General features: G+C 51.3%; 1 protein-coding gene across 13 annotated transcripts in view; it reads left to right on the top strand.

The window, feature by feature from the left end:
* Positions 1 to 13,480, top strand: part of sox5 (SRY-box transcription factor 5) — a 148,680-nt gene that overhangs the window by 115,137 nt on the left and 20,063 nt on the right. For 11 of the 13 annotated variants that reach the window (XM_029825248.1, XM_029825246.1, XM_029825244.1 and 8 more), the window contains 4 exons: positions 682 to 768; positions 4,248 to 4,420; positions 5,274 to 5,342; positions 11,445 to 11,571. In XM_029825248.1, the coding sequence (XP_029681108.1) occupies positions 682 to 768; positions 4,248 to 4,420; positions 5,274 to 5,342; positions 11,445 to 11,571 (456 nt within the window). The remainder of the gene's footprint in view (positions 1 to 681; positions 769 to 4,247; positions 4,421 to 5,273; positions 5,343 to 11,444; positions 11,572 to 13,480) is intronic. The other 2 variants (XM_029825241.1, XM_029825250.1) reach the window with 2 other exon arrangements.

Raw genomic sequence — 13,480 nt, 5'->3', positions numbered from 1 at the left:
ACCTGCAACGGGGCGATGCCTTCAGCTTTGTGTGTGTGTGTGTGTGTGTATGTGTGTGTGTGTGTGTGTGTGTGTGTGTGTGTGTCCACAAACACTCCGGACTCTCCTGTGTGACATTTCCATTTCCCTCCCCGCTCGTGTGTGTGTACACTGATGTCTGACCATATTTAGGGTTGTAATTAGTGAATTCGTGTGTGTGCGCACACACACGTGTGGGCGCCGCGGCGGTTTGGTGGCGTGTGCGTGGAAAACAAAGCTCCGGCTGATAATGTGTCCATTGTGGCGGGTGCATTAAGGTCCTCTTTGTCTCGGGGCCCACAGGGCTAATGATTCTCTAGCAGCAGGTGAGAGGGAAAAAGCCACTCTCTTTCTCTCCCTTCTCTCCTCCACTTGTCTCTCTCTTTATCTCGCCTTGCCTCTCTTAGCCGTTCCCTTTCTCGCTTGTTTTTGCTCCACAGATTTCCTCTTCTTTTTCGATTATCAGCCTTCTCTTTCCACCTTTCTCTCTCTCTCCCGCTGATGTGGCCATTAGGCTGAGCTGCCGCTGCCTTTATTACAGCAAATGGACTTTAAATGAGCTTTATTGTTATGTTGGCCAGCCAACTGAATCTCTCTCTCTCTCTGTCTCTCCCTCTCTCTCTCTCTTCCCTCTGCACCCCCGTCCCCTCCTCCCTTAAACAGAGGCCCCCAGCATTGAGCGGCTCTTGTCAAAGGATTGGAAGGATAAACTTTTGGCCATGGGCTCAGGGCACATTGGAGAAATTAAAGGTATGGTTCAACTGAATGACAAAATAGCAAAGCGCCCAAGGTACAAATATTGTATTTGTAATTTTAAAAAAAGGGGCTAAAACGTGGACATATTAGTCGTCCTGGCTCCTGACCAAGAGAGCGGTGCTAGAAGTAACCACATTTATTCCAATGATTTTAAACCTTTTAGTAAGAAGCTTTTCATCTTTTATCTTTTGGTACTTAGCATCACTGTTAGAATCACTGTGCGGCTGCGTACTCGTGCGCCACCCAGCCAGTGTACTCGCACAAACCCAGCTCCAGCTGAATAAACTGGACTTATTCGGAGGCAAAGAGGCTAAAATCATCTGTCAGTGATGACTGAACTCTCAATGATCAAGATTAGATAAGCGCAGCCGACATTTAAAAGGACGAATCTTTCCCCTGTTTTCACTCGGAAGTGATGTCTGAAAGTCCGTCAGCTCTAGATGAACCCAAATTGACGCCAGCGTAGGAGAGCTGGCACATAAACGTGCGCGGTGAGGTGCGCGACTGCGAGCCCTCGTTCCCAGTGACTCCAGGGCAAAGCCGCCGCTCTCGTCCGGTAATTGAGCGTTATTAGGAAGCAAAGCAATATGTAATCAAAGAGCCTGGCGGAGCGGCGTGGCGGTGGGGGGGGGCTCTATTGATCAAACCCCTTTTTTCTCAGCTCCCCGCTGCGCTGACATTTCTGTGCAGGGGCGTCCAGCGCACCAGCAGCCGGGGCGCAACAGAAGGAGCGAGTATTTGCAGGTCTCTCAGAAAGTGCTTACATAAGATGGTGTAACAAAAAAATACATACGGACGAGTTTTGTCCAACAGTTTTGAACGCATCGGATTGACTCGCTGAATATTCCCCCCCCCCCATCGACTTTTGAAGGGCTTTTTGTGGGGAACAAAGTCGCCGTGAGCCACCGCCTTCCACTCTGTCAGCCTTATTGGGAAGCTGCTTTGATAAAAGCCCCATGTGGTGTCACACACACACACAAAACAGGGAATTCTTTTTGACGAAACTCTCGACTCTACGTATCCGACAGGAGTCAGAAGATCTTCTTTTATTAAATAAAGCGTCGTAGTTTGTTTTCTGAGTAAAAATCCTTCTTTTTTTTTAAATGAATCACAGCAACAGTTTTCCAATTGTTCCGCAAATCGCCCAGTAAAGCTCGCAAAACACACGCAAAAGATTTTATTAAAAGAAAATCTCCCAAAACAAACGGGAAGATATCCGTGAAATCACTGTTATTCATTTCTAACGGGGTCGGTGAATCTGCACTGCGAAACTGGACGTCCAGATGAGCATTTTTGTCTTATCTCTGGCTCCCCTCCTCCTCTCCCCTCAGTTATTAAATCTGTGTCTTGTCCCTGTCCTCCCTGCCCTGTCTGGGTACACTGGGGGGGGTTACGGGGTAATTAATTAGCCCTGAAAACACTGTGACAAGTGGTAGCTTGTTACTAATTGCTTAATTATGTCACACACATGTGTAAGATTTAAAAGCAGGGAAGCCGCATCAGACGGTTTATTTTTAATTTTGCTACTTAGATGCCTTGTGCACGTGCACGCGATGGAGGAAACCAGCTATTGATCGGCGTAGCCGAGCCAGGAGCTGATTTATGGGCTGGATTCTTCTGCTAAAACTTTGCTGATATCCAAACAACACGCTCGAAGAAGGCTGGCATTCATTTGCACACACCTCGGAATGTCCCACCACCTCAACGTGCACGCCACGGGGCACAGGAGTGCTCAGTCGCACCGTGTTTGCATTTGTGCCTGTGCACGAGGGTGTGTGTGCGTGTGTGTGTAACCCCAACAAGTAACCCTCACAAGAAAGGCTCCTTTGATCCATCGCTTCACCTTTGCAACCCCCTCCTTATCCCTTTTTCTCCCCCACTTGCCGCCTGTCCTCCCCACCCATGCCCCCCTCCATTTGAGCGTTTTTCACACAAGGCTCTTTCTTGTCTTGGTCAGCTTGCACACATGCGCGCGCGCACACACACACACACACACGTTTCAGACTCTACAAAGGTGGGCCTGTGAGTTAGGACAGCCGCCTGTTTATTTTTCCAGCAGCCACCGCTCCCGACAGTTGCCTTTATTGTTCATTGTTGGCGGATGGATGGAGTGCATGGGTGGTGGGGGGGGTGGGGGTGGTCAGGGGACGCGGGGGAGGGGTGGCCGGTGTGGGCAGCGGAGGCAGTTGAGACGGTGGCTACCCACTGGGAGGACAAATGGATGACTCTCACCTTCCTGCACAGTCAAAGGGCAGGTCAGCAGCCAGAGCCCCCCACCCCCCTCACCCCTCCATCTGAGTCCCCCCTTTCCCTCCCCCCACTTTGCCCCCCTCTGTCTTTCTTCCTCATCTGGTTTGGCTGGCGCAGGAATGTGGCCTGTTAAAGGTAGCAGCTGAAGAACAATGAGGGATTGTACTGTTGCGCGTGCACGCGCGCACACACACACACACACACACACACACACACACACACAGGCGCATGTAGGCAAACACTAGTACATATGACCAGACATGGGTGCACACTCTGATTGTAACTGATTGTGCCTCTTTAACTACATCCTGTTGAATGATTTTGGCCATGTGTGTATTTGTGTGTGTGTATGTGTGTGTATACACGTATGTGTAATGGAGCTGGTATGCTGGGATCTGACAGGTCAAAGGTCAGGCCATGCTAAATGTGAGCAGGAGGCTGTCTGACTGCAGGGTAAACACACACCAGACACTCTCTCTCCGATTACGGCGCGGCGCGGCCGTCCGCCATCGCTTCAGAAACTTTACCCATGATTCAATGCCAGCGGATCCGTTCGTTTTTAAAGTTTTAGCGCGGAACGTCGGTTTTTCCAACCTGGCCGCGGATTTCTTTTGTTTGCGAAGCTTATGAGGCTGGCTCAGATCTCCCATTTGCCAGATTTGCGTTCTTTCCTTCAATACGGCCGTAAAGACGGTGATGGATGTTGCTCAGGCGCTCGCCGCCAGCCTTCTGTGACCGGCAAAATAAGTCAACATCTGGTTTTACAACTCCGAGGCGTGCGTACACGCTCCGCCTGAACGCACCTTCCGTTGACATGCCCCTCCTCCCACGCCATCAAAAGCCCCCAACCGCTCATATATCAGGCTGACCAACAAGCCAGGGTTACCATTAGACCGCTTTGTTGTTCCTTCCTGCCCCTGACCTCTGACCTCTCCCCTAGCATCTTTCCTGACCTGCTGGTAGCCATGAAAATCTCCCAGCGAGGGGGGACAACATTTTTACTGTTTCAGCCACATCTTTTCTGATTTCTAATACATTTAGACGCCAATTCAGGGTCTTAAGGTGTAAATCCAAATGTACCTGAAAGTCCCTCAGAATTTGTTTTTGAACACACCCTCCCTCGGAAATCATTGCATAAATTCTTTGTTGCGTAACCTCGTCTGTTGCATGTTCAAAGTGTGACGGTCTCCCCCTTCTCTCCCCCCCCCTTCCTTTACGGCCAGGTACCGCAGACAGCCTGGCGGAGAAAGAGCGCCAGCTCATGGGCATGATCGGCCAGCTGAGCAGCCTGAGGGAGCAGCTCCTGGCGGCCCACGAGGAGCAGAAGAAGTTGGCTGCCTCGCAGATGGAGAAGCAGAGGCAGCAGATGGAGCTGGCCAAGCAGCAGCAGGACCAGGTAAGAGGAGCGCGTCGCGGGCCCCAAAACGCCCTCATTCCCCAGCAGAAAGGATCCTTTCACCACCTTTAGGTGTTACAACGGCAGAAAAGATGAGCGCAGCTTCTCTTAAAATGGTGGCATCTAGATTTTTAGAGTGTAGGTCTGCCTTCTCCGCACACGCACACGTGCGCACGCTGCAAAAGACTCGTTCCCCAGGGAGTACAAACACATGGATGCAGCACCGGAATGAGCTGAGGGGGTGCAGAGTGGGAGTGGATGCAGCACAACGATACAACCACGTCCACAGTTTTCACAGGCCCCTGGCGAAGGCCGCCGTATATTTGCATAGAGACGGGTTTCCCTCGCCGTGCCGCCGCTTCCCGCCCCCGGGAGGGATCGGCAGAGCAGGCGACACCCCAGCAGTGAGCGACAGAGTGGCCGGCGGCGCCCTCGGTCAGAGCATCCCTCAGCAGAGAACATTGTGAGGCTTATTTACAGGCTTGATTCCAGCTCTGAGAGGAGGAACGATGAGGAACGAGGGCAGAAGTAAAACAGCTGAGGTGGCACGCAAAGAAAAGTGCATGAATAAATGTGTGAAATTAAGAAGATGCCTCCAAATTGAGTGTGACAAAAGAATTGGAAAGAGCGGATGGAGGGGCGATGCGGAGCGTGTCCGTGGGACTCTGCCGTCCGTTCTGCTGCCAAACCACCCGAGATGGAGCCTTTAATATTTCAGCGCGGGCCATCGACCCTCTGTCGTGCAAGCGGGGCCTCGGCAGCCTGCACGCGTGTCACGGCTCCCGCAGGAGCACGCACACGCTCGCCTGCTGCATGTAGTGTATAACGTTGTGTTGTGCGCTCTGCTCCCCAGATTGCTCGGCAACAGCAGCAGCTTCTGCAGCAGCAACATAAAATCAACCTCCTGCAGCAGCAAATCCAGGTGAGTCCGGCTCGTCCGTGCGTCCGTCCGCCGCTCTCATTGTGTGTTTTTGACAGTGTCTGAACCGCACACAAAGGCAATCCTTTGATTGCGATTGTGGCTGGGGCCTGAATCACCCCCCCCCCCCCCTCCTTCCAGGCGATCGCTGTTTAAAATCAGAAGTAGAAGACGGGCTCCAAGTCCTTACCGCAGAAAATCAAATTTGCCGCATCACAACTGTCGGGAGTTTTCGTCTTATTCCATTTGTGTTGGAGTGATTGTGAAGGTGTTTTCGCGGCACGAGCAGGAGCTTGATTGAGCCGCGAGGCCGCGAAGCTGTTGAGATGTGATTGAAAATGGTTCCTTTGCTTACACATTCATGTTGCGGCCAAAAAGTGCAGCAGTTAGCTCAGGTCGCCTCGGATACAGCCTCCACCACCGCAGCTAGCAGCTGGTTAACGGACCTCATTAGCAGGAGCTAACAGACCCCAAACTATTTGATTTCTCTTTTAATTGAGGCACCTCTGATAGAAGTTGAAGTAGAAATCTAAGAAAAAGGCCTGTGAAAATCGGCATCCCAAAATAAGAAAATGGGCGGGCATATATATGAAACACTTAAAAATGGAAGCATTGTCCCGCTGGGTGCTACACTGGAGCCTCTGTGTTGGTCCAGGTGGCTTGGAACGAATAGCCCGCTCTTTTGTAAAAGCAGATGACACTGAATTTTGAGCTGAGAAAGCTGGGCTTTGTGTCATAAGAGACACTCTGTCCAAGGGGAACACACACACACACACACACAACACATTCCTTTTCCCCCCAAGAGGTTAGCCATACAGAGTTTGTGTGATAAGAGGCCTTGTGATCGCATGCGTGTCTATGTTTGTCCATAATTCTGCTTATAGCAGCTGTGTTTATTTGCTTTGTGCGATTGTAGTCGCGCATTGTTCGCGTTTTGTCTCCTCTTTGACAAAAAAAGAAGGCACGTGTTTGTTTCTGAGGAGCTCTCTGTGCATTCTTGAGCATCCATTTCTTCTTCTGTGTGTGTGTGTGTGTGTGTGTGTATTCGCCGCAGCTGTGTGTGTTAAGCCATAAACACGTCCGCTCATGATTCACTCCCTCACGACCCCGTCGAGACAAAGCTCCCTTTTCCCATGACTTTGCAACCTTTTCCCCAAATAAGCGTCCCTCCATTGAACGGGCCCGACAATAGTTTCTCACAGGCGGAGGCAGCTGTAGGCAGGCTCGTTAGAAGACCCACACAATCGACGGGGTCCCGTCGCTGGCGCACCGACGCGCCCTTCGCTGGGGCCTGCCCGCTCACATACGTCGCCCTACGCCACGAGGAAACGCATCGTGCACACGTATTGAAACGGGACGCACGCTCGCCTGGTGATCAAACATGCGACCTGGTGGAGGAATGAACTGCTCAATCATTCATGAAGAGATTGTCCACACAATCCCAGAGTACAATGGCCTACAATGGTGTGTGTGTGTGTGTGTGTGTGTGAGTGTGGGTGTGTGTGTGTGTCGGTCTGTCTCTCTCTCTCTGATAGACCCTTTATGATTGCACTTGCCCCTAACGAGACCAAGTTCAGCTGTCCTTCCGTGTGTGTGTGCACGTGCGTGTGTGTTCCTCTGCCTTTGTGAGGCCCGGAGCCCCAAAGGCCCGTGATGTGCGCTTTCAGAGGTCCACTCGGATGAGGTGATGAAATGAAACGAATAATCGGCTCATAAAAAAGAGAAGAGTGACACACATCTCGCATGAAAGGAGGACAAATTATCATCGTCACGTGTGTCCAGTTTTGTCTTTTAGGCCCACAATGAAAATCCAAATCACGCCAGCGACACGTGCGCGTCACCTCCCAGCTGAGCAAATATTTCATGAATAGGTCAAGAGTCATCGGTGGGCCGGAGTTATCTTGGGGTAATCTGTAACTAGACCCCCGAAGATCTTCACAACACATCAAAATCCACAAATCGCACACGAGTCCACCTCACCTGTCATCTGTCCTTTTCTACCTGTCTTAATGCCCCCAGCGCCAGTTTGGCCTTTATACACTCGCGACCGATGCTAGTTCTAATGCTAATGCTAAGTTTACCATTTGGTCTCATTGTTTCTATGACAAAAAAGGTTTTTTAATTCAATCTTCTACTCTTCACTAAGCTAACCTCCCCCCCGAGCGCCACTGAAGACAAGGTGCTGCTTAACCAAGAACATGTGTGTGCATGAAAACACAGCACACCGAAATAAACACACACACGCACGCGCGCACCCCCTGCTAGTGGCCTTCTTGTTAAGCTCAAAGGCCTGAGTGCATCTCGCGCTGCCTTTGCTCTCCTCCTCGCCTCCACTCGTTCTAATTAAACGCCGTGTCTCTGAGGTTCCCCCCCCGGTGGCGCGGAGGGCGGCCACGGCGCAGAGAAGCGCGACGGGGATGAAAGGAGCTCACCTGCCGAGACGCTCGGAGCTTACCTTGAGAGCGGGCGCGCGGTTTGGTGGGAACAGGCGTCGCGCGCACGCTCGCACCAAACGGCGTATTTGATACGGAGGAACGGGGAGACGCGAGCCCCGGCTTAATGAATCCGAAGGCGTCCATCCACAACACGCCGTCAGGTTACTGCCTCCCTGTTGGCCGTCTTTCATCTCACGTCTGGAGCGCCGTCGTTACTGAGGGAGGGAGACGCCACCGAGAGACCCCAGCTGATGCTTTAACTCGTTTAAGCAGGGGCAGACGCGGAGGCGACGGCGGCTAACAAGCTCCCCGTTAGGGTTTACTGACACGGTTAACTCAATTTCACCTCACACGCACAACCTATACTTTTGATATATGTTAGGAAAGAGAGGAGCAAAAGAGAGCTTTGATTACGTTGTACGCGCCATAACAGGACGCCACCTCGTAATCAGCTGATCTGGGATCTGTCCAGAAAGTTTCAAACCCCCCCCCCCCCTACAAATTAATTAATGGTTCAATCCCTCGCACGTCCCTTCTTGAGCAATAGGTCATCCAGGTCTTGTATTAATTGCCGGAGCATATGGTCGCCAACAGATTTTAGCTGTGGGACTCGCACTTTAGCGGGGGCTATTTTTCTCGCGCGCTCAGAAGTGAGCCATATTGCGCGGCGCTGGCAGCTATTGTTCGGCGCATTAACTTCACAGAGCTAATTACTCCCCAATAATAACTTTACCTTGGAGTTTTTTAGTGCGCCAACCAACCTGTTTTGCACCCCATATGTTAATTAGCGGCCACATCTTCATTACGCCGCAGCGGCGCTTTAAGTTCAAGCTGTGCCGCCTGGCGCGCGGCGCACGCAGCCTCGCCTGGCTGCCAATTATCCAACTCTGGCTTCCCTCACTTTCTCCTTCTCTCTCTCCGTCTCTCTCTGTCTCTCGCTCTCATTCTGCTCCATCTATCTGCTGTTTAGTCCTTTTGTCTCGTCAGGGTGAATTATCAACTTCATCTCTTTCTGTGCCCTTCACCCCCGTAAAGTCCTTAGGAAGACATTTTCACAGGCGTCGGTTTCTCTTTGTTTTCCATGCACGTTTCCTTGATTAAAGGGGTGTGTGTGTGTGTGGGGGGGGGGGGGCTCAGATGAGTTGGAGTTTTGTTTGCTTTAGATTTGGATGAAGACGGGAGCTTTACAGATAAAATGCAGAGTTCCTTTTTCCCCGTGCCGGCAGGAGCGGCGGTCTGATGTTGGACTTGTAGGGTTTCCTGTTCACTTTAGGCCCGACGTGCGGAACGCCGCTGGTCCCCGGAGCGTCGGCTGCATCAGATGCGCCTTTTTCCCTTCCTGCGGATCTGGAGATTCTCTGTTGGATCTGGCCTTGCTCTCCGCTTCTGCCTCACTCTCTCTCCCAGGATTTTCTTTTCTTTTCTTTCTGTCAATGCATCTCTTTGTCTCTGATTCTTATTCTCTAATTTGGAAGCACTCTGCGCCCCCCCCCAACCACCACCCCACCCTCTCCTTTCTTCCTCTCAGCTTCAAAGTTTCCTCTGTGATCATGAGGCTAACGTACAGAGCACATAATTCACTTTCGTCGGTGCGCTGGGATAAATATCACATTAAGCTATAAAGTGGACGCTAACGGCACGTAAAGGCAAAGGGCACCTCTGTGTTCCCGCATCACATGATCTGTTGCTGGATGTGGTGCTCTCACCCCTCCTCACCCTCCACAGACAATGCACATCATTCAGCCTCCTTTCAGCCATGTTTACCCGCGTGTGTTTGCGGAGGTCAGCGGGTCTCCAAACTATGACTTCCTGTTTTCCTCCAGCCTCCGTGGCTCTTTTGCTTCCTACCATCTGTTGCTCCATCTCCATGTACCATCGCGGAGATGTGCAGCACTTCTCTCCAGACTCTCACCCACACTTGTAAATTCTCTGATAGTCTAATTGAAATTGAAACTTGACGAGGCCACGAGACCCTCAATGAGCTGTGTGTGTGTGCTGGATGTATGTTTATACATCCCTCTCCTTTTCTGTCTCCTCTCCTCCTCCCTACGGTACATTACAGTATTTCTAGCCAGCTCCACTCCAGCATATGTCCAATTAGGCCTGAAAGGCAAAGCGGAACAGTTCTGTCTGTGATTCGTCCCCGCGGGGGTCCTGTCCGAGCGTCGCGCTGGAACGCCTCTCCCTTCTGATCGGTGTACGCTTTACCAAAATGGTGGAGTAATTATTGTTTTTGGTGTAAGGGAGGGGGGCGCAGGAGCCGCTTGAAGTGAGCACTATTCCCCCTGCGCGCTGATAGTTTGATTACAGTGCTGCTGGCTGCCTCATGCCAACACGGAGGAGCGAGAGGAAGTGGGGGAGGCGGACGCACAAACACACACATTCAGGAGGTGTTTACAGAACAAGAGCGTGCATACACCCTGAGAAACCTGAGGAATACACACGAAACAGCCTGAAAAAGAGCCTTCAGCACCGAGGGACGACTCGTGTGTGTGTGTGTGTGTGCGTGTGAGTGTGTGTGTGTGTGTGTGTGTGAAGCCCGCACCACTTCACACGGCCACATCTCTGAGATATCGTGTGATTGGGTGGCCATTTCCAGCCATTTTCATCATTTCAGATCAATTTTCTACATCAAACAGCTTTTATCTGCCCATTATCTTATTCAGTTATTACCTCACTGCCCTCCCGGCAAACTGGAAGCGGGAGAGTGGAGAAAGGAGAGGAGCGATGAGCTGCGACGTGCAAACAAAGTGCTTTTCAGGCAGAAGTGAAGGGCAAAGGCCCGCAAACCCTGTCAAGGTTTGGATTCCAAAGGCCAAGGTGGCAATTTTATTAAACGGCAGGAGGGGAGAGGTGGAGACGAGAGGCGGACGACTCTGATGTTCATTTTATTTTACTCCTCAGCCTTTACAATCGGCACTCGCTCGTCGTCTTTATCATACTTCAGCGGAGTGTAGGCGCAGCCTTGTTGTCCTGTTGCCATCGACGGATCTAAAAACAAAAGCGGCAGCCAAAGAAACTATTTTATCAGAGTTGATTTATGAGGCTCATGATGGGCTCTGCAGTTGCTGCGCTGCGTCCAAGTTGTTGCTCAGTTTTTTGCGAGCGTCGATTTCCTTCTTTCTGGAAACGGTTGCGCAGAATTTTGGTTGGCGTCCCGTCTGCGGCTTCATCGTCGCACCTCTTCGCAGGTCGATAGAACTCTCTCGCCACTTCCCCAGCCATAACTTCTCCTCGTCTTCCTGCTGCCGCCGCTCTCCTCTGACTGTCAGTCAGTCAGAGTCTTTGTATGTTGTTTTTGGCAGATCTCTGTTCAGTGCAACCATCTGTCTCCTACTTCTCGGTCTCCCTCTCTCCTCTTCTTCCTCTCTCGCTCTCTCCTGTCGATCTCTGCCAAAGCCACCCAGCGAAGAAGCCTTTTTTTTTTTTTTTTCCCTCCTCCCTTTAAAATCCTGGAAACCTTGTGAAGTGGTATGGCTCTCCGTGTACGGGCGTGCACGGCGTTGTGTCGGTGCGAGCTGCTGCGAGGAGAGGAGGGAAAAGATTTGATTTTGTAAATTTGAAAGGTTGGACGACGTCTAACGTGATCGCTTTAAAACCTGCGTTATGTTTCTCTCTCCATCCCCTTTTTCCCAAATCCATCACCCCCGCCTTCCGCCTCCCTCATCAGCAGGTCCAGGGCCAGCTCCCTCCGCTGATGATTCCCGTCTTTCCTCCCGACCAGAGGACCCTGGCGGCGGCGGCAGCCCAGCAGGGCTTCCTCATGCCCTCCGGCTTCAACTACAAACCTGGCTGCAGTGAGTACAGCTACATCAAGTCTGGAGGTTCGCGCTTGACATGTGGTGAATTTTCACCCGACAAGGTGGAATCTGACTTTTCCCACACACACAGTTGGATCGTGTCCCAAATGACGAGCTGGACCCTCCAAAAACATCTCTCTTTTAAGTGAAAAACCAGTCCAAGTACACCCTTCCTGTTTACACTCTCAATCTCTCGCTCTTTATCTCCCTCTCATGTTCAGTCCTTTTGGCTCCGTCCTTTTGTCTTGTCTATTTTTTGATGCATAAAAGCAACAAAATACAGGCATCCTGCATGGGTTTTTTTTCTTTTGGCTATCGCGCCCCGGCTGTGTGGCAATGTGTTGTTTACCATGATACAGAGGGAGAGAAAAAGAGAGAAAGAGTGGTGGGTGCCTGCCAGGGGATGCTGGGAATAAATGCGCCGTGGGGGGGTTAACAGAGGGGGGTATGGAGGGTGGTAATGTGACCTGCCCCAGGTTCTCCTCACATTAACACAGGACGCAGCCAGAACATGCTTCCAACTCAGCCCACACACACACACACACACACACACACGGTACACAACACACAAACGTCCTGGCAGGCAGAGAACGCTTTGTAACACAGGGGAGGGGGGAAAAAAACCCAACTATTTCAACTCTCGGGCGCGCACGCCGCCGCAAGCTCGCGCACGCTCACCCCACCCCAACCCCTTGGAGTTTCACAGCTTCCCAAACAAGTCCGCTCCATTTTAATTAGTGCCATCTTCACCCACTGCCCACGTAAATACCCCATCAAGTGGTGGGCTTGTCTTTTCACTGCCTCCGCCAAGTCCAGCCGGATTGGCAGCCCGCGCCAGGACGGGGCCGCCCCTGAGAAAACTCTCTGGCAACTTTCAAAGTCCGTGTAGTTTTCCGCAGTGCGGCTCGAGAGCCGACAAATTCTCGCTTCGCGTTGATGCTACAGAGCTGAATGTGGATTTTCCTTAAATCCCGGAGTTGGAATTCTAGTGGCAACAGGTCTGTTCATTCAGTAGGTTATAGTCGAGCATTCCCTGCTGTATATTTTGGGTCTTTTGTATTTTGACAGCAGAATTTTGCGGTGATTTTCTTCCATGAAAGGTGGTAAAGCTCCAGCTCCAGATGAGGGGGCGGAGCTAAACCATAAAATAAAGAAAAAAAAGAATCAAAGGTGGAGAAGAGATTTTTGGCGCCATCGTCATGAATTTAAATGGTAACATAAGTAATTTTATGAGCAAACACTGGGGGGAATGATGATGTTTTCACATTCTCGCCTCATTCTTGCTCTTTTCGGCGTGTTTGAGTTGAGAAATGTTCTCCTTGCCCTGCGAGGTCACTGTCCCCCCTAAGCCAAGTGCAACATGTTTGCTTCTCTCCGTCCCTCTCGCTTTTGTTACGGCGACCCCCACGAGGAGCATAAATATCCATCCAGCTCATGTTTGTCCAGCAAGCACACAGAAAAGGCCCATCTCCTAAAATACACAGTCCTGAAATAATCCCCCCCCCCTCCCCGATACAGAAAAGAATGTCTCAGCTTTTTTTATATCTTCTTTTTTTCATAACTGAGTAATATGGGAAAATATGTCAGATGAGTTGGAAGGCCATATGCGAATGTGCACGGACGCGCGTGCTTTTTTTTTTTGTGGGCACGTATATTTAAAGTAGCAGATCCTGGAACAGCCGAGAGGCTGATCACTGCGCTGAAGGTCCAGGTCAGAAAGGCAAGGTCAAGCCCCTGAGAACTTTATCAGCCTCTCCTCCTCCTCCTCCTCCTCCTCCTCCCCTGGTCTCCGAGCCTCCTCTCCATCCTTTTCTCTTCCTCCCTCTCTTCCTCATTCTCCCAGAGTGATTACAGCGTGCACCCCTGTCACCCCCACCCCGCTACCTGTTTATCATTCTGGGCGGGG

The sequence above is a fragment of the Takifugu rubripes genome, chromosome 18 (assembly GCF_901000725.2).
Source record: "Takifugu rubripes chromosome 18, fTakRub1.2, whole genome shotgun sequence".
In the NCBI taxonomy this organism is placed as follows: Eukaryota; Metazoa; Chordata; class Actinopteri; order Tetraodontiformes; family Tetraodontidae; genus Takifugu; species Takifugu rubripes.
The sequence above is the reverse complement of the archived record's forward strand: the minus strand, read 5'-3'. Positions and strand labels throughout refer to the sequence as shown.